The sequence below is a fragment of the Pelodiscus sinensis genome, chromosome 7 (assembly GCF_049634645.1).
Source record: "Pelodiscus sinensis isolate JC-2024 chromosome 7, ASM4963464v1, whole genome shotgun sequence".
In the NCBI taxonomy this organism is placed as follows: Eukaryota; Metazoa; Chordata; order Testudines; family Trionychidae; genus Pelodiscus; species Pelodiscus sinensis.
This window is the reverse complement of record NC_134717.1, coordinates 61,787,395-61,813,380: the sequence shown is the minus strand read 5'-3', so window position 1 is coordinate 61,813,380 and position 25,986 is coordinate 61,787,395. Positions and strand designations below refer to the sequence as shown.

Genomic DNA, 25,986 nt, shown 5'->3' with positions numbered 1-25,986 from the left:
AATTGTAGAAAATACTTGCACCTCTTGTTTCCTTTAGCAAAATATCCAGATAACAGGATACATTTTTGGGCTTGCTATCTTTGATTATTCTTTTTGAAAATAAAAAATTAACGGGTACCAGTTTTTTACTCTAAAGGTCACCAGTGAATGTAGTCCCTGGTTTGAAAGCTTGTGTATTGATGGGTGTGGGTGTGTACATAACTAGCTGTTCTTAAATATGCAATCTCTAAGGCTATTTCAAAGTGAGCTGGAGTTTGGAAAACAGTCCATACTGCCTTTAACATGGCTTTCTGATACCCTGCATGCAGCGTAGATTAAGATAGGCAACTGTCTCCCCAAAACATAGTTTGCAGCAGCTTGACTTCAGGGACGTTGTTCATTCTTATTCCTTATACATAATGACTTTTTCAGAAGGAAGCCAAAGCAACTTAGAAACGACAGTAAACATAGAACACTATTGAAAAACATTATAGGTGCCTAGCACGTGACACCACAGCGTTTGGAAAGTAGTCTTCTTATGGACATGTACCCCACTTTATTTTACACAGGGGTTCAGTGAAGCTTAATATCAGCACAGGATTTGGGTGTTTAAGGTCCCATTCTTAAGAATTTTTATTCAGTAAAGCCCATAGAATTCAGTTGATTTAACTGTTGTTTTTCTGTAAATGTGCTCTGTTTTTAGCTTGCCACAGGGGTTAATTATTCACCTGTATACCTGGCTTTTAAAGAATGTCATTAAGTAGTGTTGTTCTTGGGAGTTTGCTTTTTGGTTCTTATGTCTGGTTTAAACTGGAGTAGAGCTGTCCTGGTATGAAGTGGGATGACATTGTACATACACGTTCTTTGTACAAAACTCTTGTCCAGAAATTTTTCCAACAACTCTGTATTTGATGCAGGCGAGGGTTTAAGATTTTCTGATATATATATCAGCAGGAAATACTGAGGACTAAATCTAGGTTTGTATGATCTCAGCCCCATAGCAATTTTTAAATAGTACTGTTAAAAATAAAATATTTTAAATTTGAAAATGTATTACTGAAAGATTCAGGTTTTTTTCAGGTCTTTTTAATCTTGAAGAGTAACTGAGAAATGGATCTCTGTTTTGAAAATAGATCATTGGAGGTAATTTCCTAATGCTTTAAAAACAAAACCTTGCATCATAAAGGTCAGGGTATTTCTGATTTTTAAATGATATTTTGAGGATTTTAGCACAGAGCTAACATGCCCCCACCATTAACTTGTGAATAAATAGGTATTTTTAAACAAGTAGTTAATGGCATAATAGTATGTAATAATACTGAAGGAACTATGGAGCTTTTACAATGTGTAAAATATTTAATAACATTAAGTGCCAGTAACAGCTAGATTCAACCCTCCAGGTAAAAAAAACAAACAAACAAAAAAACAACAGGGAAAATGGGATGTAATAGGGACACTAAGTTTCTTAAATTCTTAAGGAGAAGTGCAGATTAGGGGTGTAATAGTATAGCCAATTAACCGATAAGCAAAAGCTTATTGATTAATGCTATAGACTACACACGGGTCTGGGGCTTACCCTTGGTGTGGCTCTGCATTTCAAGTGTATTAGGAGCCGAGCAGGCAGGCAGCCCAGCTCAGTCCTGGCTTACACTGGGTCCGGGACCTACCCCCGTTTCAGCTCTGCATTTCAACTGTATTAAGAGCCTGGAGGGCAGGCAGCCTGGCTCAGTTATGGCTTGGTCCAGGTCCAGGAGCTCAGACTCTCTGCTCCTCTTCTCCTCCCCCTTCCCCCCCCGGCGACAGGAACTGCTGTCATCCCGTGCTGCTGCCTCTTTCTCAGAAGCAGCAGCACAAGGTGACAGGCAGCCGGTCCGTGAGGGGAGCTGATTTTTAAATTGGCTTCCCTCGCGGACTAGCTCCCTCCTGGCACCCCGCGCTGATGCCTCTGATACAGTGGTTACTGGTCCTGCCCCCAGGTACTTATAGAATAGTCGACTAACTGATAAAATTTCATGAGGTTACTTGACATTCAATTAACCGATATTTAACATCCCTAATGCAGGTACTGAGAAAAATAACAACAGTTATGTCAGCTAGCAGCATTGAAATACTGATTTCTCAGATGAAAGACTGGAAAATGTCCCTCAAAAACCTATAACCTTTTCTCCATTTCTCTGCACAACACTGACTTCTGCTCATTTTTGCAAGAAACTACAGTAGCTGCATCTGCAAGCAATTTTGCAGGGCTAAATCTGCATTTTCAAGTCTTCGTGCTGTGAAGCTGTAAAATGTATGCTTGTTTTGGGAGTATACTCGGTAATATATTAAAATGATATATATAAAATCATAATTCATTTACATGTATAGTTAAATTAAAGTGGTAAGATTATGGTCCTTCAGGTTTGCTTGATTACAAGTTATGTTGCTCTGTTAACCTCTTCTGTCATGTGACTGTTTCTTAATTGCCCATTCCACATGTCTGTGTATGAACAATTAACTACATGCTAATATAGCAGTAAACTGCATTGTTTTCTGTAAAAATACAGCTCTTCAGGGTAATGGTGACAAATTTCACTTTCTATAAATCTTTAGCAATTGAGGTAAATCCTGGGTCATGTAGATTAACCTTTCAAATGCTGAGATTTTGGAACAGAGGAAAGTGTGTGCTATTAAATCTTGAAATTTGTAAATGTCCAGATTTTTTAATGACTAAGAAGAGCTAATCATGTGAAAGAAAGGTCTTAGAAACCAAATCCATTATTCTCTAGGGATATGTCTACACAGCGGTGTTATTTCAGAATAACTGACATTATTCCGAAATAACATAGTCCGCATCTATGCTACAAGCAGTTATTTCAACATAATGTCAAGCTGGAGGACTTGTTACTCTGATTCCTGTAACCCTCATTTCATGAGTAGTAAGGAAAGTCGGAGGAAGAGTGCTCTACCTCAAACTTCTTGCTGTGTAGACAACGCCAAAAACCGAAATAAGCTATTTCAACTTAGGCTATGCAATTGATGTAGCTGAAGTTGAGTTGCTTATTTCAGATTTAGCACTCCATGGTTTTAGACATGCCCTAAATCTGTGTTAAAAGGTCTCTCAAACAGAGCTGAAAAAAGGACATGCTTGAAATTCAAAGGCATATTTTGCTAGCCAGACACAACAGGTAACTTGTGCTATGTTGTTTTCCCCATTTCTTGGGAGAAGGTGGAGGTCAATGGCCAGGTTTTTTTGTAGCCTGTGAGGGGCTGTGATAGATGATTGGCATCAGAATATTTTAATTGTAAGATGTATCTTTGAGAATGCAAATGTGGTTAGGAGAATGTGCAGGCTTAGTTGTAACAAACCAGTAGAACAGTTCTTTGGTAGAGCGTCAACTAATGTCTTACATTGTAGGATGATATAGCTTTAATGAGGAATAGAATACAAGTGATAACAAAAGTAGATTTAATTTTAAGCAAAATTGGTGTTGCGTTGCCCTTAAGTTTTGCAGCTTTCATCCAATCCTGTCTTCCCATTCCATCTGAAAATGTTGGCATACCAAAGCTGACAGCTCTAGCCAGTGCAGATCTATTGGTGCTTCAGCTTGTCTGGAGTGGAGGTCTGCTGCAGTGCTGACTTGCATTCCGTACATTCCTCATAGCTTTAAGTAAGAAATATTGATCGAACAGTCATTCCTCATCTTGGGGAGTTGCAAAGAACCTCAGAGGGACACCTAATCCTGACCTGGCAAAGTTCAGAGGTTATTTCACTAGTAACCTCTAAAAGGTGCTGAATTCGACAGCAAGGCAGATTTTGAAATGCACTGCCTTAAGAGGCTCTGTGTGCCCATAGAATGTACCTCTTTTAGACTGCACTCCTAACGAGTAGAGTGTTTTTACGTTACTTAGACTTTCCCAATGAGGCAGGAGGGAAACTACATTCTGGCTATTGAAATTAGTAAAATTTCTTTCCCTTGTGTTAAGGTAGGTTTATAATTCCTTGTATCTAATCACTGGCCAGCTCTCATTCAGTACTAGCTGGTGTCTCCTGTTCATCTCGGAGGTAACACTGCTTCATAGTTTCTTGATTCTGAGTTTGAGACTGCCCTCTGGTGCTGGATTTATAGAGCAGAGAAGAAAGTAAGCAGTGCTCTGAAGTTGTTCCAGCGGTGAGCTCACTCATCTGAGAACCTAAAAGATCTTGAAATACTTCACATTTTCTATTCTAAAACAAGTAATTTCAGATTTCATTCATGTCACAACAAATAGAAAATAAGACCTTGCGTTTTATGGGGCAAATGATTTAATCACGTCCCTGAAACAGAGCTGAGGAGCAATTTAGCAATGTATTCACACGCTGCTACTGCACAGGCTTTTTCGTACGTGATGTCGTACAGTTAAGGTCCCCTAGCAGCTGCTTTTGTCAAAATGTATAAACGTAGGTGATCTATTTTAAGAGGCTGGTATCTGGGAGCTCTGGATGAAAGGCCGATCTGCCACTGATTTAGTGTGACCTTGAAGTCATTTAACTAGGTTCTTCTTTACATGTCACAGACTGGGGAAAATATGAACCAGCTTCACAGGAGTATTGAGGTCTATTTAATAAATGTTTGTAAAAGATTTTTAAGAATTTCAGATGAAATTGGTGCACAATGGAGTTGATGGTGTTCGGTATGTATTAGAGGCAAGGTATTTAAAGGTTAATATCAAATATTTGCAAGTTAAGTGGAAATGAGTTTCAAATGTATTAACTGCAGTAGTTCATTATTGTTTATGAAAAATAGGCAATGCTTCCATTTATGGACTTGTAGAGTTATTTTGCTTCTACTTGGCTTCCAGCTTCATTCGTCCTGCTGAGTGTTGACACTTGTAACATGGCTTTGGTTTTATTCTGAAACATAGCCTTCAAAAGAGATTGTAAAATAAGCACATCATAAAGAGTAGAATTCAAAGTACAGCTAAAGCGGCGAGGAGTCCTGTGGCACTTTATAGACTGACTGAAGTGTAGGAGCATAAGCTTTCGTGGGCAAAGACCCACTTCATCTGACGAAGTGGGTCTTTGACCACGAAAGCTTATGCTCCTACACTTCAGTTAGTCTATAAGGTGCCACAGGACTCCTCGCCGCTTTTGCAGATTCAGACTAACACGGCTACCCTTCTGATAAAGGACAGCTAGTACCCCTTGCCAAATTACAGGGCTGCACATAGGAATTTTTCTGAAAACTACTCTACATACACCTTCCTTTTTATCTTGCATAATGCCCTCACCACCCATGAAATGGTAGCCATTTAGGTGATGGCTGTTAGTAGAGAATGGGTATTTTATGCTATTAATAGATATAGATTTTGATTTATTTCAGTAGAGTCCTACAATAAAAAAGCTTTTACATTTTTATGAGATGTTTTCCTAGTTGTATTAGCAGATTCTTTCTTTTTTTTCTGTAGAATGTAAAATGTGTGGTGAGCAATTCGGAAGCAGTTTGGTTGTTCTCCATCTGCGTGTGTGGTTGCATGATAGTTTGGAAGTTCAGCATTGTTTGGCAAATAACTTTGTGTAACTGCAAAGAAAAACAAAACAAACTTTCCTTCGTGTACTTTCACTGTTTACAGAATCCACTTGGTTCAAATGTTAAGGGTCTTCTACCAGGCTAATGTCAGTTCTTAATTAACTGAGGATACAAAGAGTCCCCTATTCTGGATGCCTGAAGCTAAAGACATGTCTGCAAACTTTTGCCAATGCAGATGACATCAGTGTAAAAGCTGCTGGAGTTAGTGTGTCGCTCGAATGCATGCATTCTTGTCTCCTTGGGTGGGTGCTGTGAGCTCTCTCCAGGAGCGTGGCACACCATGAGTAGGAATCCAGGTACACAACTTGCCACCATTTTGGGAAGCTTTGGGAATGCATGGCGAGGAAGAAACAATTCATGCAGGAGTGACTGGGACTATGGGCTCAAGTTTCCATCATGACACTGTTTTCCACAGGCGATGATTTCAGCTGACATCTCCCTCCTGAGGATAACTAGGGATGTTAAAAATAGTGCAATAGGGGAACCGTATAACCGCTGACAATCTTACCCACACTGTGGGCTCTGCAGTATAATGCTCAGCTAAACGTTACACTGCAAAGCCCGCAGCAAAGTTTGCTGGGAAGCGGGGCTGCCAGGCGCTGCTGGCAGCGTAGCCTCCTCCCGGGATCAGAGTGGGCAGCTCTTGGCCACCCGGTTCCCAGGAAGGCAGCTTTGCTGAGGGTAACAGACACTGTTAACTGATGAGCATCTTCTTATCAGTTAAACAGGTAGTCACGTACACTCCCCCATCCCAAGGATGGCACAGCCTAGAGAGAATACATGCTACTGGAGTCCCAAAGAGACCCAGGCCTGGATGCTGCTGTGCCTGCTGACATTATTGCTCCCTGGCAGTAGGAGGATTTTCTACTGCAGAGGAAGAAATAAGGCCTTTGGGAGAGGATTGCAGTGCACCTTCATAGATGATTCAAACATCCTCCTGAGTACGTAAACTGCTCCACATGCCCCCCATACCGAAGACTACAGGGGAGTGAACACCAGATAGCAACTCCTGTCCTCAAGGGACTTCCTTAAATTACCTTGTAAAACGCACCTAGAGAGCCATTCAGTCTTGGCTTTTTACCCCGTTTTCATAGTTGGTGTTGCCTCTAAGGGTATGTCTACGCTAATGCAGTAGACATACCCTTAGAGACAAGGTTGTGTCAAGACAGCCCTGACTCTAAAAGTCATGTGTGAATGCTGTACTTCCTTCTGACCCTGATACTTGCTGCCCAGCTCTTACCCCCAATCCCTGTCCTCCCCCGAACTTTTGGACGGCTTCTCTTTGCAATCCAAGAGAGGTGCATTTTCTGCCAGTGGAACCTCAATTTTGCCCTTAAGGAGAGATTACCATCTAATGATTTGCACTACATTAGCAGGGTCCCTCCTCAGGCCCCTTTGTGGGACCCCATCCTTTGTTTTCTATTTTTAATATACAGAACACCGCTACAATAAAGATGCTACATCCCCAGGCTACATTCTGGTTAATCGCATTCATTTTTCATCTTTTCTTATCCTATGCCTTTTTTCAGCAATTTATTATAGCTTTAGTTTCTAATCTGGGGTGTCTGAGATTTGGATTTCTATACCAACTGATCTATAGGTGGCCTCTACAGCTAATTTCTGAATTATTTGAAATATGGCTTTCTTGACTAAGGTAAAGAATATTTATGTAACACGTGAGCAGTCCAAACAGAAAAAGTCACAAGCTTCACTATATCAGTGAGAAGAATGCCCTTCTTCAAATGTACTGTACCAGGAAGACTCGAAGTATGCTCCAGACTGCTGTCTCCCTCAAATGCTGTTGCAGTGCTATGTATTGGGGTTGGTCTTTGAGCGGAATATCTTGCCAATGAACCTCCTTCCTTAGAGCCCTGAGAGAGAGAGGTTTAAAAGCAAACAGCTTGATGTATTTTATTGTCTTCCCTTTGTATAGTATTATCCAATTATGGCTTCTAAATAATCTCATTTGTTTGCAGGTTGAAGAACGGCCAGAAAAAGACTTTGAGAAGGTAAGGAAGTTTATATCAATGATATTAATCATAACACATCTTACCACTTTTCAACATGTTAAACATGCATTGAATTGACACACATTGTAAATAAAATTCATGACGGGAGAGGTCAGACTTTTTGGGAGCACAATTTTTTAGCCAGAAAGTATAAACCATCAGTATAAACTACCAATGGAAGCGATGTCTTCAAATCACAACTGAGCACCTTGGAAAAAATGAATATTACGGAATAAATTCAGTGAGCTTCCTACCTAGCCTCACTGTAATGAAATAAAACTCATCTCTGAGGAGCATATCTCAGGATTGAAGGGGAAGTTCAGACTCCATAGTCAAACACGCATGCTAGGATTGCCATCTGAGCGGCTATTATGTCATTTTGGACACCTATCTACTGTGAATAGGACTGAATTAAGAGCACAGACTTGCTTCTCATAGCTCACCAAGTAGCTATGTGATGGTAACGTCTGTGAGATCATTTCTATCATGTACCAAATATGAACTGATGACCCAAAGATGAAGGCTTCTCTCTCTACTAATAGCCATACTCTCTTTTAAAAATGTCAGGACATAAAATTTGTTCAACAGCAGTTTTTTTTTTTTGTGCCCCACTAATTCACACTGTGTCTACAGATGATCCATTTGTTACACAGTAAAACAACATTCTTTGCTCCAAAGAGATCCTTGTGGTCATTCTGATTGGTATGCACATAAAGACGCATTTTGCATTCTTAAAACATTAACATGCATTCATTTGTATGTTTTATAAAAGATCATTTCATAACCCATCTTATTTTAACTGTGTGGGGTTCTAGGGAGCTCGTACTGTGTCAAGCTTATCAGCAGCTACGCTAGCCTCTCTAGGTGGAACTTCTTCCCGGAGAGGCAGTGGGGACACCTCCATCTCCTTTGATACTGAGGCATCCATTAGAGAAATTAAGGTAAGAAATCTTTATTTAGTAACATGTATGAGTAGGAACTGTCTCTTGCTAGAGGCTTGTTGCAATGAGAAAGTATTTCCATTAAGTTTGACATAGTAAGCAGTGGAATTATTTGAAAGCATAGCTTTAATTTCTCCATCAGTAAACATGAGGAATTGCACATGCAAATCCGTATTGTCAGGAGCTACCAAAACTACCCTTTTCATTTAAAGACTTACCCCTCTCGAAGTCTAAATGTGGGTGGTAGCTGTGGTCTGTTTTATGCACAGCTGAGTAGTCGTTTTGGTCCTGGGATGTTAGAGAGACAAGGGGGGTGAGAATATTTATTGGACCAACTTCAGTTGGTGGGACAGACAGGCTTTCCTGCTTACACAGAGTACCCACCATCTCATCCACCTCGTGGCCTGCTTGGTCTGCTCATTTTATTGGTGTAGAAAAATGGTTCATTGCTGTTCTAAAGGGAGTACAGCTGAAAGTTGTGGGCTTGGTGCAGGAATTGTTGGGTGAAACACTATGGCCTGTGTTATGCAGAAGATCTGACTAGATGATTGCAAGAGTTCACATGGTATTAAAACCTATGGAAGTGGTAAACAAACCCAGCTTTTGCAGGTCATCAAGAAGTGACCTAGAGCAAGAAATTGTGTATAGCTTTAACAGAGCTTATACATAAAATTAATTTCTTTATTCCATTTTCTGGTGATATTTCTCAGACTTCCTAGGGTGTCCTATAAGTGCTTTCTTTTCTCAGACTCCTAGAGTGATGTAGCTATGAGCCCCTCACATTAACAAATGTATCTTCACAACACCACTGTTGTGCGCTAGTAGAGAAACATGATTCCCATTTTATAGCTGGGGAATGGAGGCAAAACAAGGGAGAGAGAGAGAGAGAGAGAGAGAGAGAGAGAGAGACTTGCCCGATATCATGCAGCGTGTGGCAGAGCTGAAAACAGAACTCAGATCTCTCGAGTCTCAACCTAGCTCCTTAATCACAAGACCATCCTTATTGTTCTAAAGCAGGAGTGGGCAAACTTTTTGTCCTGTGGGCCATATCTTTGTATGGAAATTGTAGGGCAAGCCATGAATGCTCACAAAATAAGGGTTGGGATGTGGAAGGGAGTACAGGCTCCAGTTGGGGATGTGTGGGGCCAAAGGTGAGTGGTTTTGGACGCAGGAGGGTACTCTGGGCTGGGGCCGAGGTCAGTGGAGCTTGGGGTGCAGGCTCCAGGTGGCACTTACCTTAAGCGGCTCACAGAAGCAGTGGTATGACTCCCATATCTCCTTCCTCAGTGAAGGCGCAGCCAGGTGGCTCCATGTAATGCCCCGTCTCCAGGCACTGTCCCACAGATGATACCGCTGGTCAAGGTTCCCAGCCAAAGGGAGCTGCAGAGCTGGTGCGTGGGGCAGGAACGGTATCTGGAGCTACTGGCTTCCTCTGCTTCCAGGAGCTTTGTGGAGCCCTGGCACGTATGGAGTGGGACAAGCCCCCATCCTTGCTTCCTGGAATGTGCTTGATGGCCATAGTAAAAGATCTGACAGGCCGGACGCAAGCCATAATTTGCCCACCCCTATTCCAGAAACATCTCAGAAATGTCCCATTTTCCTAATCAGAATTATTAGGATAGGAATAGATATCCAGTCAAGAAAGTTGATTGGCTGAAAAACCAGTAAATCATTTTATAATGAAGTTCAGAAAACTCAAGCTAGAGTACAATCATGGACATTTTGAAACTGGCTTCTCGCTATTGCTCATTAGTTTTTGTGACATCATTCACCTTTCTTGCCATTTCCCTCAGGATATCAATGAGTTAAAGGACCAGATTCAGGATGTAGAAGGCAAATACATGCAGGGATTGAAAGAAATGAAGGTACCCATTTATTGCAGAGCAAACGTGTGATATTAACATGGTCTAAACTTTTAGAGAAGTACAGTGAGAGAGAGAACTAGAATTTAATCTGCATGCTTTTATGCTGAGGGGGTGAATTAACTAAAAGCATTTCATCAGTGAGGAAATCACAGTTCCCATTCTGATGACCAGTAATCATTTATTGGGATAGTTCTTGGTAATTGGCACATGTAAATATTGTATTAACCTCTATAGAAAAGGTCATTAATAAGAACTCTTAATACTGCATGTCTTATATTTTGGTTTAAAAGCTTCAGAGGGGTAGCCAAACTAGTCTGTAACTGGAAAAACTTAAAAAGCAATGAATAGTCTGGCAGCACCTTAAAGACTAACAAAACATGTAGATGGCATCATGAGCTTTCATGGGTACAACCCATCTGAAGAAGTGGATTGTACCCATGAAAGCTCATGATGCCATCTACATGTTTTGTTAGTCTTTAAGGTGCTGCCAGACTATTCATTGTTTATATTACGGTGTTTGGAGTGTGTATTTAGTTCTCTATCAAAAATTGGATTATAAAGATTAGGGATGGTTAGCTAACCATTTAACCGATAAGCCAGTTCTTATGGGTATAGATTAAACTCAAACTCATCTTGCTCCCAGGCAGCTAGCTACACTGCAGCAGGGCAGCAAAGCTACCTCCCTGGGAGCTGGGCAGGAAAGAGCTGCCGGCTCCACTCCCAGCGAGGTGGCGTCAGTGCCCAGTAAAACAATTGGTAAGTTATGCATGCCTGCAGGAGAGGCACTCCTACCTCATGCTATAGTAACAACCCGGATAAACCCCTCCATATCCACGGTGTGGATATGTTACAGCAGCTGCAGGGAAGGGATGTCTAAAAAGTCCATTAATTCACAAAAGGATGTTGGTGGAGCAGCTAAATAAATGTACAGTAAACTTCCGATAGTCTGGCACCTTTAGGACCCAGGGGGTGCCGGATTATCAGATTTGCCAGACTATCGGAAGGGGGGGCTATGAGGGGCCTGGGTTGGGGAGGATGCCGCCCCAGACCCCTCATAGCCCCCCACTTCCGATAGTCCGGCTCTGCCTCAGGCGTCCCTGATTCAGCCGCTGCTGGTCAGTTTCAGCAGTGGCTGAATCGGGGACGCCTGCAGCAGAGCAGCTGGAGTGCTGCCGAGTTGGTCCAGTAGCACCGACCCTTGGCGCGGCAAGACCAACCCGGCAGCACCCCAGCTGCTCTTGGGCACGCCTGGGGCAGAGCAGCTGGGGTGCTGCCGGGTTGGTCCCACAGCGCTGCCACTCGGCGCTACTGGACCAACCTGGCAGCACCCGAGCTGCTCTGCCCCAGGTGTCCACAAGTCAGCCGCTGGTCAGTTTCGGCAGCGGCTGAATTAGGACACCTGGGGCAGAGCAGTTGGGGGGGCTGCCGGGTTGGTCCAGTAGCGCTGCTTCTCAGCATTGCGAGACCAACCCGGCAGCACCCCAGCTGCTCTACCCTGGGTGTCCCCAAGTCAGCCGCTGCTGAAACTGATCAGGGGCTGATTCCAGGAAGCCTGGGGAAGAGCAGCTCTGCCTTGGGCTTCCTGGAGTCAGCCACTGGTCAGTTTCAGCAGCGGCTGAATCGGGGACATCTGGGGCGCTGCCAGGTTGGGTCCCGCAGCCCCGAGGGGCAGCGCTATGGGACCAACCAGGCAGCGCCCCAGCTGCTCTGCTCTAGGCATCCCCGATTCAGCCGCTGGTCAGTTTTTAGCAGCGGCTGAATTGGGGAACCTGGGGGCAGAGCAGCTCCAATGGTCCGGCTGCCCCGAGCACTTCCGGGTTCCTGATGGTGCCGGACCATCAGGAGTGCCGGACCATCAGATGCCGGACCACTGGAGTTTTACTGTATCTGTTTGACACTTTACACTAGGTATTCAGCTGCACTGGCTCACATTTTGAAAACAGAAGGCATGTAAAGATGAGGGTACTGAGGAGTTGGCATACTAGATGATGTACATATTAGCATAATTGTTAATTAAAAATTTAAAACTTTCTCACATATTTCTTCCTCATCTGTTCAGTAGTACAAGATGTTCAGTAACTGGAATCTTGGCTGACCTGCACATGGAAAAAGCTGTTGGTACTTTTTGCATTTTTTTAGACATATGAAGCCTAAAGTTTTTTCTCTTCTAGATCACAAAATATATAGTAAATTGTGCAAAAAAGTCGGCCTTACTCTTTGGATTTGTAGCATTTTTATCCCTAATCATATTTCAGGTCTGCTTGTGTCTTCAAAGACCCAACAACTTCAGTTTTGCTTAGTCAACTCTGACCTTGCTTTGGGTGAGGAATGTATACTTAATTAAAATTAATTTCCAGCTATAGCAGCTTTTTCCAGAATTTGCCAAGAAACTGGAACATTTTAACCAAATTCTTCCCTTCACAGAATAAAAGTATTAAATAGTGAATAGATTGAAAATTTCCTCTGATTTACTCTAGTTCTTTAGTGGTTTTATTCTTCATATTCAGATTTGGAATTATTAAATGACAAGTAGATAGTCCAGGGTTGAGAGAGAATTTTATACTAATAAAATGTGACATGTTCTGCTGTGATTCTGCATTTACCCTTAACATTGTGTGCTTTCGTGCCAACTAATTTGAAAGGTTTAATTAATTATATAGCTAGTTTGATTTGTCATTGCTCTTTCAGCACTTGTTTTTTACAGCACACCTGCAATGTACCAGTATTTCATGGGAGACAAGTTGTTGTACCTTTACAATGTCAGATTACCTTATTCTTTAGTAGTATTCCAAAATTTGAAACATGTGTATTGTCATATTTCCCCATAATGTTTATGAATCTACCAGAAGTGGATATTATAAATATCCAGAATTTTATTGTGAACATTCACTTAATGCTAGCAATTGGCGAATTGTTGTCCTTGCTTTAAATTAAGACCTCTAGGTTGGCACCTCTTTTGTTTCTTGCCTGTGTACTTACAGTGCTTTGCTTTGAAAGTTGCTGTTAGGTTGACTGTATACTTGGACAGGTTGTAGACCTGAGATGTAACATGGAAAATTATGCCATTTTATCTTGCCCCATTTCACCTAGCGTTAGGAGTATCTGAACTGTCCTCATGCTCAGCATGAGTTAATAAATCTTAACTGTACAGGCAGTAGGAACTTGATCTTGCTAAAGCAAGTCAAGAACGGGCCTGTAATAAAATAAGGGGTACGCATGGAAAACATTATATTTGTTTCACTCATCATCTGAAGCAAAATTCTAGCCAAAAATGAAGTCGAAAGCGCTGGTGTCCCCTGAAAGCTGACATTGTATAGCTCTCTCTTAAGGGGGGGGGGGAAATCCTCCCTCCTCTCAAGCAACGTAGCTATGCTGATCTAACCCCCAAAGCAGACAGTGTGAGGTGAATGGAAGACTACTTCTGTTGACCTAGCTACTGCCTCTTGGAGAGGACGACTAACTGAAATGATGGGAGAACCCTTGCTGTTTCTGTAGTGAGCATCGAAGCTGAAGAGCTGCAGCTGTACGTCTGTAGCATTTACATGTGCACATAGCCAAAATGTAGTGTGTAGTACCTGCAAGATTTGATTAAACATACTATAGCACCCTAATTTAAAAAAGCAAAAGCACAGGTATTGCCACCTCTTCTCCCAGGTTTGAGGTGCAGGCCAGCAATATTACTTACACCACATGTTGAACAATTGATTCAGTGAGACTGCTTGCTGTCAGCAGTTACGCATGTACTTAGGTACTTTTTACTTTGCAAAATGTGGAAGAGCTTTCTTTGAAGTAGCCTCTCACTGCAGTTTCATATTTCTTGTCTTCAGGATTCCCTAGCAGAAGTTGAAGAGAAATATAAAAAGGCTATGGTGTCTAATGCTCAACTGGACAATGAGAAAACAAACTTCATGTACCAAGTAGATACCTTGAAGGATGTGTTGTTAGAGTTAGAAGAACAGCTGGCAGAATCCAGGAGGCAATATGAAGAGAAAAGCAAAGTAAGTGTGAACTCTTGTTGAGAAGCTAAAAGTGGTTTGAAAAGATAACTTCAGGGAAGAGGCAGTCTGATGGCTACTGTGGTACCTTAAAAAATGGGGAAAATCAAGTATATAGAAATCTGCCCTTTGAACAGTACTCATTAGCAACTTGGCTGCTTTTCTGCCTTCATTTGTAGGTATATGAATGTGAGATTTACATTTTATAAGTATTTAGAACATGGTGGGTTTTTTCATATGCAAGCTCATCAGTATGCCTTTATGTAATTCATCTGCATTTTGATTAAAGGAAATCCAAATAGCATTCCTGACTCTAGGAAATCTTATCCATAGCAACTTCAGAAGGCTTTCTGTTTTCTCTGGATGTAGAACAGTGATAGAAATGTAGCTGTGTTAGTCTGATGTAGCTGAAACAAAAAGCAGGACTATGTAGCACTTTAAAGAGGTGATGGTGGTTTATTAGGTGATGAGCTTTTGTGGGCCAGACCCACTTCCTCAGATCAAATAGTGAACCGTCCCCTTTTAACTCTTCTCTACTTATGCTACATTGATGACATCTTTATGATCTGGATGCATGGCCAAGAAACACTGGAGACATTCCACAGAGATTTTAACAACCTACACCCCACCATCAATCTCAGCCTGGACCATTCTACACGAGAGATCCATTTCCTGGACACCACAGTACAAATCAGCAATGGAAAATTAAACACCACTCTCTACAGAAAACCCACTGACTCATACAGTTACCTACATGCTTCCAGCTCCCATCCAGAACACACCATGCGATCCATCATCTATAGCCAAGCCCTTCGATACAACCGCATCTGCTCTAATCCCACTGACAGAGACCAGAAACTTCAGGATCTCTACCAAGCATTTATAAACCTCAACTACCCACCTGGAGAAATAAAAAAGCAAATTGAAAGAGCCAGACGAATACCCAGAAACCATCTACTTCAAGACAGACCCAAGAAAACCAACAATAGAACACCATTTGTCATCACCTACAACCCCCAACTTAAACCTGTCCAACACATTATCAATAAACCACAGCCTATACTGGAACAGGATACTAAACTCCGAGAGGCTCTGGGAGACAGACCCATAGTCTCCTATAGACAACCACCTAACCTCAAGATGATTCTTACCAACAACCACAGGACATACCACACTAACACCAACCCTGGTACCTTCCCTTGCAACAAACCCTGTTGCCAGCTTTGTCCACATATTCATTCTGCTGATACGATTATTGGACCTAATCAGGTGAGTCATAAAATCAAGAACACATATTCCTGCTCATCCAGAAATATAATTTATGCTATCATATGCCGAAAGTGTCCGTCTATGTACATTGGAGAAACGTCTCAGACACTTCGCCAAAGGATCGATGCCAACAAAACAGATATTAGACAGGATCACAAAGGAAAAAACAAGTTTCTTGCCATTTCAACCAGAAAGGACACTGTCTCAACGACTTGATTACCTGCATCCTGCTTCAAAGACCTTTTCAGACCACACTCGAAAGAGAATCCTCTGAACTGACATTCATGCTTAAATTTGACACTTTACGCCTAAGTTTAAACAAAGACATTAATTATCTTACACATTACAAAGGTAGCTTCCCCAATTATCACCTCTAATATCATTAGCTCACAGACATTTACCTCCCCCCCCCCCAACCCCCCTTCTGTTCTGAAATTTGATTTGTCCTTTTCTTATGTGTTCACTTTTTTAATTGTATCATTTGGTATATATGGTTGTGACAATTTTCTTCCACTATTTGATCTGAGGAAGTGGGTCTGGCCCATGAAAGCTCATCACCTAATAAACCATCTTGTTAGTCTTTAAAGTGCTACATAGTCCTGTTTTTTGTTTTCTCTGGGACACTGTTATTTTCAAAGCCTAATTCAAAAGGCTGTAGGAGAGCTGAATGAAAAGTACAGTAAACTTCCGATAATCCAGCACCTTTAGGACCCAGGGGGTGCCGGATTATCAGATATGCCAGAGTACTGGAAGGGGGGCTATGAGTGGTGGTGGTGGGGGTTGGCGGGGAACTGCGCAGCATGGGAGAGGGCAGCGCTGCGGGACCAACCCGGCAGCACCCTAGCTCCTCTGCCCCCGGCTTCCCCAAGTCAGCCGCTGCTGAAACTGACCAGCGGTGGATTTGGGGAAGACAGGGGCAGAGCAGCTGGGGTGCTGCAGGTTGGTCCTGTAGCACCACCCTCACCTGAGCGGTGCTGCAGGACCAACCCAGCAGCACTCTAGCTGCTCTGTCCCCGGCTTCCCCAAGTCAGCTGCTGGTTAGTTTCAGCAGCAGCAGACTTGGGGAAGCTGGGGGCAGAGCAGCACTTCCGGGTTCCAGTTGGTTCCGGACTATCAGGAGTGCCGGACCACTGGATGCCGGACAATTGGAGTTAAACAAATTAAGGCACCATTGGAGTTAAATATTGAAAATTTGATACGGTTGACTTGAATTATTGTCACCTCAGTGTGGTAATGGAATGAGCCTCATTGAATTACTGTGCTAGTTTGCAGGAAAGTTATTTCCTTATGGTTTATATGCTAACATCTCAGGAGCTAAATCTTTGACTCAAGGGCTGCGTCTAGACTAGCAACTTTTTCTGCAAAAGTGGTTGCTTTTGCAGAAAAACTTGCCAGTTGTCTACATTGGCCGCTTGAATTTGCGCAAGAGCACTGACGATCTAATGTAAGCATTTTGTTTGAAATAGCTTGATCCCATCCTCAGATTTCTTTTGTAAGAGACAAACAAGTTTAAAATTGAGAGAGTCATGCTGACCCCTGTATAAAGTACTTTGAGATCTGTGTATGAAAAGCTGTATGTATGTATTATTATTATGCACGACAAATCTTTCTTTCTTCAGGAATTTGAGCGGGAAAAGCATGCTCACAGCATATTGCAGTTTCAGTTCACAGAAATCAAGGAGACCCTGAAGCAGAGAGAAGAAATGCTCATAGTAAGTAATTTCTTCATTGTGTTTAGTGTGGTTGTTTGAGCCAGATGTTCCAAACTAACAGAATATAGAAGACTCAGAGAGGAGTGGGGAATCCTACTCCCTGCCTCAGATCTCTCACCCGAAGCAGCATGTAGGCTTAGTTTTAGTCACCCCCAAAATTGTTAGGGCTGATAAAAACAAAAATCTCAGACGTGCTGTTTGTAGTTGGTTTTGTATGTTATGCTCTCGGTCCCTCCTTGAAGAGAGGCTGGAAGGAAGGGAACACTGGTGTGAAACTCAAGTAAGGACTCAGAGCAAGATAATTTTAGTAGACAGATGTTTGTCAGGTGTGTGTTTGTCATACTATAGGTGAGAGGGTGGTTGTCCCTAGCAGGGCAGATCTCAGGAATTGAATTAATCTCTTTGAAGGAAAACAGTTGGATATGGGAGTGATGCAGATAGGTAGATTGCTGTACTTTTGTAACACCTGATTTCATTGTTCTTTGTATCTCTACAATCTAGAGTTTTTCGTCCGATTAACTCTTTACTGCTTTCTGTCTCCTTGTATGCTCCTGCTCCTCAGGAAATCCGGCAGCTGCAACAGAAACAGGAGAGCTATATCAGGGAAATTTCTGATCTTCAGGAGACGATAGAGTGGAAAGACAAAAAAATAGGGGTAGGATTTGCACACAGCTTCTGAAATGTGCTCAGTTTCAAACTGTGCTGCTTAGCAGATTCTGTACCTGCAGAACCTTATGAATCAAGTATTATCCTCTACAGTGTGACCCACAATCTGTCAAACTCTTTAAATTGATTTGTGGTTTTAACTTAAAAAATAAGACTCAAGAAAATTCTCCTCCTCTGACCAGGTTTGAAAATTCACTGGAAGTCACATACTATGGTGAAGTGCATGCGTATCCAGTACGGATATATAACTAGGAGAGGAGTGACTTTTAGTAAAATACTGGCTATTTGTGATACATGTCAATGCTGAACAGAATTGGTTTTCTGATTTATTACCTTTACCCTTTTAAACCATAACTGCACTATGGGAAAGGAGAAAGTGGGCCTGTTTTTATAGCTCACTGAATTCTTGGAATGAAAATCGTATTCTTGCCCACCACCACCAATGCAAAAGAAATGTTAGCACTCAGTGGCACTTCTGAAAATAAATGTGGTTTAGTCAGTGGTGGATGAGATGTGAAACCCCCTTTTTTTAGGTGGAGAAAAGAAATCTGGCAAGTCATTTGTCCATGTTGTCCAATGACATGGCAATTTGAAACCCACAATTTAAAATAATTTTGACACTTAGCTGTAGTGAAGCTCGCTCTCTCTCTCTCTCTCTCTCTCACACACACACTCACACACACACTCACACACACACTCACACACACACTCACACACACACTCACACACACACTCTCACACACACTCTCACACACACACACAGAGTGAAGGATTATTCTGAACTCCCCAAACTGAGTGCTTGCATTAAGCCATATATTGGCCGGATTTAAGTTTTTTTCTGAATTCATAAATTTAGCCTTTACTATTACTTTTCTTCTTTTCATGCATGTCCGTTCCATTAATTTCTGAATATCTGAAACCTGCTTATTTTTATTTCTAACTTACCTTATATAGTCTCTTCTCCTTTCTTCTTGTCTCCCTGCCCTCTGTCTGTTTGCTCTGTGAAAACACACAGGCGTTAGAGAGGCAGAAAGAGTTCTTTGATTCCATAAGGAGTGAGCGAGATGACCTCAGAGATGAGGTGGTTGTGCTGAAGGAACAACTGAAGGTATGCAGTAAGAACAGAAGAACTTCTTGTTGCTAAAGCAATTCAGTAATCTATTTGTTTCTCTTCTGGTGCACTGGATAGATAAGTTGTTTCCAGATAAACAGCACTGATAAGCCAGATGCACCTGTTGCTCTCATTCACTTCAAGAATTTGCTTTTCAGCATCCTCTTCTGGGATAATTGGCACACCTCTATAGTGAATAGAGATGAGGAGTTGTCCAAGGAACATTTAAAATATTGGGCAACAGAACTACTTTAAAAAGGTGATCAGATCTGTTTTGTTAGAATTTTGAACAAGGCGCATTCTTCTTGCTTTGGTTATGAAGCCAGCATTGCTCAAAATATAAAGGGCCAAGAACATTCAACCAATCATATTGTTTGTGTGAACATCAAACTTTAAAATATTCCTAACTTATCCACAGAAACACGGAATAATCCCAAACTTGGAGGTAGCCACCAATGGAGAGACTGTAGATGGTCTCGAGAATGAAGGCCATTCGGATTCTACCAAGATTACCCAAGGGGCGACTCAGCTCCTAAAGTCCACTGGGGATGGGACACTAGGTAAGTGCTCACATTCCACTAGAGCAGTGATCCTCAGACTGCAGCTTGTGAGCCGCAAGTGGCTCTCTGTCTCCTACGACTCTGCGCAGCATGTGATATTAAAACACTGCATGCTTTGACTGTGGTGTTCACCCATTCGGTTCTCAGCTTGCACTAAGTTATTACCTTATTTGCTATGAAAATGTTCAGATTTTTCCCTGTCATATTGTTTAAATATGAAAAGTACTATAGTAAATAAAACAATATGCATTTATGGTGGTTCTTTGGGTAGTGTTGATGGGTAATTTGGCTCCTGAACCACTTAGGTCTGAGTATCGCTGCACTAGACTTTTCCATTTCTCTAATCATCATTCATTCACTTTTTTTTGGCTTGGAGATTGCGCATTCATTATTTGAACAATTAACAGATCACACAACTTGTTGAATCACCTCCTATGCCTTTTCTTGCCTGCTGATTATAGTCGCTTCACTTCAAGCATATCATGACATTTTTCTGTGCCTGCAAAAGGAGATTTTATTGAATATTCCCTTTATTCTGCACCCTGAGAAAATAAATGGTCATGTCACAAATATAAATACAAGATGAGCAGCAGCTTATTTCACTTATTAAAACCTGAATTTAGGAATGTCCTCAACATTCCTACAGTTGCTTTGATTAATTCTCTGTGTTAGAAAAATAATCTAAGCGAGGCAACCAGAATAATAGCACTTGAGTTCATATATGTACATTTAATACACAAATTATGTAATTAATACATTTGAGAACTTGAATTTCTGCTGAACAATAGTTCAGTGTGCTGATGCAAGCCATTTTAACATAGTTCTAAATTCTTAACATCTAGTACTGTTAAGTATTTTATATTGCTAGAAATTGTATAACAATTATATGCTCAGCAGTCTGTCTAGGAAGTCTATATTACATATGTGTCCTTAGAGGAGGAGGAATCTGGTTGGTTGGCAAAGATTCTGATTAGTGCAATTATGCAGAATCTGAAGTAATTGAAGCTTTGCACTGTCATTATGCTCATGGAAGAGGGGAAAATACTGGATTTTTACTTCTAAATTGAAATACTAGCAAATCTCAATAGACAGCCAGTCATGTAACTAAAAGCAAGAAGCTTCTTCAGTTTTAGCTGTTGGCAGCTTTTTCTCATTCCATTGGTGAAAACAATTGGAAACAACAAAAACGGTATGAAAACATTGAGTTATAGCTAAAACTCTGGTCTGCTTTAAGCTATTCTGATTCTATGGAAACAGGTATGTTGTAGGAACAAAAGCTAATACCTGACTTTGAGTTCTGATTAGCATCTGCTTTTTTCTTCCAAAGTGCTGCAAATTAGAAGAAAAGTTGTATTGCTAAACAATATATGGGAAGAAATATTGTCTCTTTTGGATGGATGTAGTGGTTGGAAGAAGCTGAGCTTGAATCTTTTGGGTTGTGTGATATCCATGCATTCAAGCCATTGTCTGCCAATCAGATCCCATCTTCCATAAAACTCATTGTACATGCCAATTTTATAAAATAGTACCTGTTTTTTTAAGTCAATAGCTATAAAATACTGCTGAGTATTATGTAAGTTACTTGGTTGTAATGCCATCAAACACAACTTTGCAGTAATAATCCTGTATAGAGCAGTGCGAGAGTTAAAAATATGGTGAATATTAGTGCAGTTGTAAGCATCAAAATCTGAGTTTGTTTCATCACTATTAATAAACTGCACTGCTTGAAAAACATGTATCTCATTTATGGAAACTGTACATCACACTGCTTATAAAGACTTGATAGCAGAATCAAATACAATTCTTGCTTTTGGGAAAGCGGGGGTCACTGATCAGAGTATTTACTAATTCAATTGCTGCATTGCCTCACGTAATTGGCAAAAGCTGATCTTTTATTAACCGATTCTTCAATTCATTTTCTCTTTTGGGTTTTAAGTGGGGAGGTAAGTGTTACATGTTTAACAAAATTAAGTAGTCACCCCATGGTGTAGTCCCTTCAACTTTCTCAATGGTCTTTTAGGCAGAGCCAATGAAGTGGAGATGAAAGATGAGATTTTGGAGGATGTGGGGAACAGACAAAACTTGCAGAATACTGAGGAACACAAAGAGGAGTCTGAGGAGCGGGAAATTGTAAAGGAGTGTGCGGAGATAAAGACATTGCATGCTGATGAAAATACAGAGGCAGAGAAAACCATTGAAGACAATGCTGTTACGTCAACAGGGATGTTAAGTCGTGGACGTGAAGAACAAATGCAAAGCCATGCAGAACACGTTTCAGGAAATGTTTCTTCCACTGACAATAGTGATGTGATTCAGTTGAGAGAGGAAACAGACTTGGGAGGTGATAGCATAGAACCCCAACAGTCTGGTAGTAAGGAAGCTGAACATAGTAGTGATTTAAATCATTTGAATAATGAGGCTTGGGAAACAGGTACACTGCCAAGTCAGGGTATTGAGACTCCTCAGGGGAGGCCAATGGACTTAGACCCAGAGCATGAATCTGAAAGAGTTGCACAAGAGCAGGAAGTAAAACGGGAGGATTTTACAGTTTGCCAAAGAGAAGGCAAGAGTGAAATATTTCAGGAAGCTCTTGATCTTGTGGGTAGCAGCCATTCGTCCGCCTCTGATCAGTCAGGATCACCAGGAGGTGCAAGAGCAGGGGCTGGTGCTGAAGAGCCACATGTGGTGGCCCACCTTGAAAGTCTCCGTCAAGCAGAAGAAAGCATTGGAAACGAGGTTGGGAGTAGCTTGCAGAAACAGCTTGCTGGAGATGAAGGGTACATAGACACAGCAATTGGTAAAGTAGGGCATGGTAAAGTTGAGGGTGAGGCAGCTGAAAAAGAAAAGACGGGAAATACAGTTGAGAGTCTGGGAAGGAAAGAAGTGGATTCTTTGGGAGAGGAGGGAGAAGCAACAGGTGAAAGTGAGGTCACACCAGAAACAATTGTAAAAGAACAAAAACCAGATGAACTCCAAACCCTCTCCACTTTTTCAAGAGCAGCAGCAGAAGAAAACATGCAAGATGAGGCAGAGAACGAAAAGGATAGTGCTGCGAGGGGACAAACAAAAGACATAGGAAAGGTGGAAGAATTGACAGGCATATTGGATATACAGTCAGATTCTGAAACCGAAAGGGCAAAAGAGGAGGAATGTGTGGTATCCCTAGATGAATGTGCAGAGATAAAAGAAGGTGCACCACATCAGACAGAGCAGGACCAAGATGTCATGAAAGAAATTCCGTCCCCAAAAACTATTTTAGTTTCCAGTCCCAGTGACCATGAAATTGAGGAATCAAACACAGAAACGTACGACAGAAAGGAAAGGGAAAATGACTTGATGGAAGATGAGAGAACACAGGTAGAAATACAAACAATTAAATGCAGTGAAGAAATAAAGAATATTGCAATACAAGAAAAAGGTAAGACTGTAGAAAATGAAATGCAGACAGCAGTTGAACAAGAGGAAGATGAATCTAAACAGGAATTGACGCAGGATGCCAGAGTAATCCTTGAAGAAGTTGTTGATAAAGAGGTATCAGTGGAAAATAGTGAGAAGCTGGGTCTTCTAGACCAGCAAGATGATGCATGTGTTTCTGATGAGAGTTCACTGCAGACAGTCACAGAACTATCACAGCAACTTAGTGAATCTCTTGAAGGCAACATAAAAGCAATGGAAGTTCAAAATACTGGGTTAAATTATACATGTCAATTTAGTAGAGAACAGATGGGAAACGAGAATGAGGAAGGTGAAAATGAAAGACTAGAAGAGCAGAATGAACTTCAAGAAGATAAGACACAGGAAGTTGTCCCAGACGTTGAGAGCGAAGCTGATTGCCTCAAGACGCGGAAAGCCATGCTGGATGAGAAGCCTGATGAACAAGTGGAGGTGGCAGGTCCAGAGCAGGAAAGAGTGGAAGATAATGAAAAAATTAACATTGATGATGAATTAGGGCAGATATTAGAAACTCATGGAAAACATGATGCTGCAAGAGTTAATGCACAAACATTGGAGGAAGTTAGGGAAAAGAAAATGGTCACAGAAGAAGATGAAGAGGAGGAAACTTGCCAAAACAGAACACACAAAGTAGAGAATGAGAGCATGGTTACTGGAGGCAACCCTTGTGCCCAGCAGGAAGAAGAAAAGGAAGCTGAAGAAACTGGCCCTTTGCAAATTGATACATCTCAGTCTGCAGCTACAGAAAAAGCATGTGATCTGGTGGAGGATGAAATTGAAAAAGTGTTAGACAGTAATATGGAATATTCATCAGAACAGGAGGTAGGAAACTTAGGCCACACTGGGGATGAAAACAAAGAGGATGTGCAAGGTAATAGAAGAGGCAAGGGTAAATCTAAAGAAGATTGTATAATATCATAAGTTCAAAATCTAGGACCAAAATAAGTTACATGCACCATTATTCAATCAGGTTCCGTACAATAATGCACTTTGCACGATAATCAGACTTTAGAAATACTCTTTAAGTTTCTCTGTATGGAAGTCTCAGAATAGTGTCACTCTATATATGCGGTCATCCATCCAATTTCTTTACTGCTGTACATGTCCACCAGAGAGAAAACACGTAGATTTGTTTTTAATCTCTCAGGTTTCACATTTTAGTACCCAAAGAACACCAGCACAAATGTATTGTTCAGGTTCACAGTTAGTTACAATGCTTTTAAGGCAGGTATCTCCTATCGAGAGACCTTAAATATTGCTCTTATTTTCTAGACTTGTTTTAAGGAAATTAGATGTTTTGAATGTAATACCTACCTTACGTCTATGTTAGGTAAATCACCATTTCATGGTAATTATCATAAAGCAACTTTCAAGTATTACAGCACTGTCATATCCAAACTTGTTTATGAATATCTAAAGTTCAGGAACCAAGTATCACTGCTAAAATAAAAAATGCAATCCCACTTTCTGTATTATTTTCATAAGAACACATTCCAAGGCATAGTATATAAGAGATGCACACAAAATACCAAAATATTAGTTAGGTCACTGTGAATGTGCTTAGTCTGCACACTTTGAAAGGAAAGTATACAGTTTAAGAAAGTAAAACATAAATGCTTTGAGTTGTTAGTCATAAGGGTATACAAATTCACTTAATCTAGGAACTTTGCACCAGAATAAGCCTTCTTCTACATCATGTCTCACATGTGTTTTTTATTTTTTTAGAAATGTTTTGGTACACACACTAATGTGTGTGTGCAGATTTTCTGTCAAGTACATTTTATTGCAAAGTTAATAGTATAATAAAATATCTATTTTTCCTAGAGGAAAGTTTGTTAATATTGCATTTCCTTATTGTATTATCTTTTTTTCACAAAAATACGGTTCTGAAAGAATGTTTTCTTATCTCTTAATATATTTTTCCTTCCTCCCTGCCAGGATGAAGGCAATTTTGAATGTCTTAATCTCTTTGAATATCTTAATCAGATAATTGGTATTGCTCTTTGAGTCCTAGTGCCCATATAGCCATTCCTGCCTTGCGGAAGATACCTCTCAATAGCTTGTAATAGCCTGAGTAAAAACAATAGAGAGAGATGTCTTATTTGCAAGTTTTAAATATGTTTTGTAAAAGGAAACATTCTTTTAAAACTTGTTCTAAGCAATGAAAATCAAAAGGGAATGCAAACTCAAGGTTTTGGGTGGACTATAGCAAGATATTGCTTGTATTGCTGTTACAAGATTAGTAGTGTGCAAATAGATTGCATCTTGACTCTTTTCATATCAAAATGTAATGAGCTGTATATAATTGAAATAAACTTATTTTATACATTAAAATACCTGTCCAGAGCACTACTTGCAAACCTTCTTAAAATTCAATCTAAACTGATAAGAGTCTACAAGCTTATTTTGTAAAAAGGCATTGCACACTGGCCTTTCACCTGCTTTATGTATTATCATTCTTCCAAATGTCTAACTTCTTTCTTATTGACAGTTTTTCCTTCATGCTCATTTTAGGTAGTAAAATTAATGTGATGTCATTCTACTAAGAAACCTTGACCTCCACATCCAGGAACTTAAATGACATTGCATGAAACCGTAATTTTAAACCTATGGTGCCTTTTATATGTTTTCCTTTCTGACATTGATGGCAGCTTTGGTGCAATTTCTGTGCAATCCTTAAAGTGGAAGGCAATAAATGTTAATATTGAAATATAACCTGAAGATCTGCTCCTTCAAAGCTCCTTCTACTGTATAGCACATGTAACTAGTATGAAGATTTTTCCATTGCTTAAATCTCAAATGGAATATAAATATATGTGCTCAATAGACTTTCTCAATAATTAGAAAGTCATTTATAGTTGAATGTGTTAGAATGGC

The 25,986-nt window shown here is 40.8% G+C and overlaps 1 protein-coding gene across 50 annotated transcripts in view; it reads left to right on the top strand.

Annotated features, from left to right (window-relative positions):
- The window catches only part of LRRFIP1 (LRR binding FLII interacting protein 1), a 164,043-nt gene that overhangs the window by 127,083 nt on the left and 10,974 nt on the right, over positions 1-25,986 (top strand). For 37 of the 50 annotated variants that reach the window (XM_075933983.1, XM_075933979.1, XM_075933977.1 and 34 more), the window contains 9 exons: positions 7,505-7,537; positions 8,353-8,478; positions 10,272-10,343; positions 14,171-14,341; positions 17,227-17,319; positions 17,882-17,974; positions 19,001-19,093; positions 19,515-19,656; positions 21,677-25,443. In XM_075933983.1, the coding sequence (XP_075790098.1) occupies positions 7,505-7,537; positions 8,353-8,478; positions 10,272-10,343; positions 14,171-14,341; positions 17,227-17,319; positions 17,882-17,974; positions 19,001-19,093; positions 19,515-19,656; positions 21,677-24,030 (3,177 nt within the window). In that variant the 3' untranslated portion in view covers positions 24,031-25,443. Of the gene's footprint in view, positions 1-7,504; positions 7,538-8,352; positions 8,479-10,271; positions 10,344-14,170; positions 14,342-17,226; positions 17,320-17,881; positions 17,975-19,000; positions 19,094-19,514; positions 19,657-21,676; positions 25,444-25,986 lie in introns of those variants that run through there. The other 13 variants (XM_075934021.1, XM_075934016.1, XM_075934015.1 and 10 more) reach the window with 9 other exon arrangements.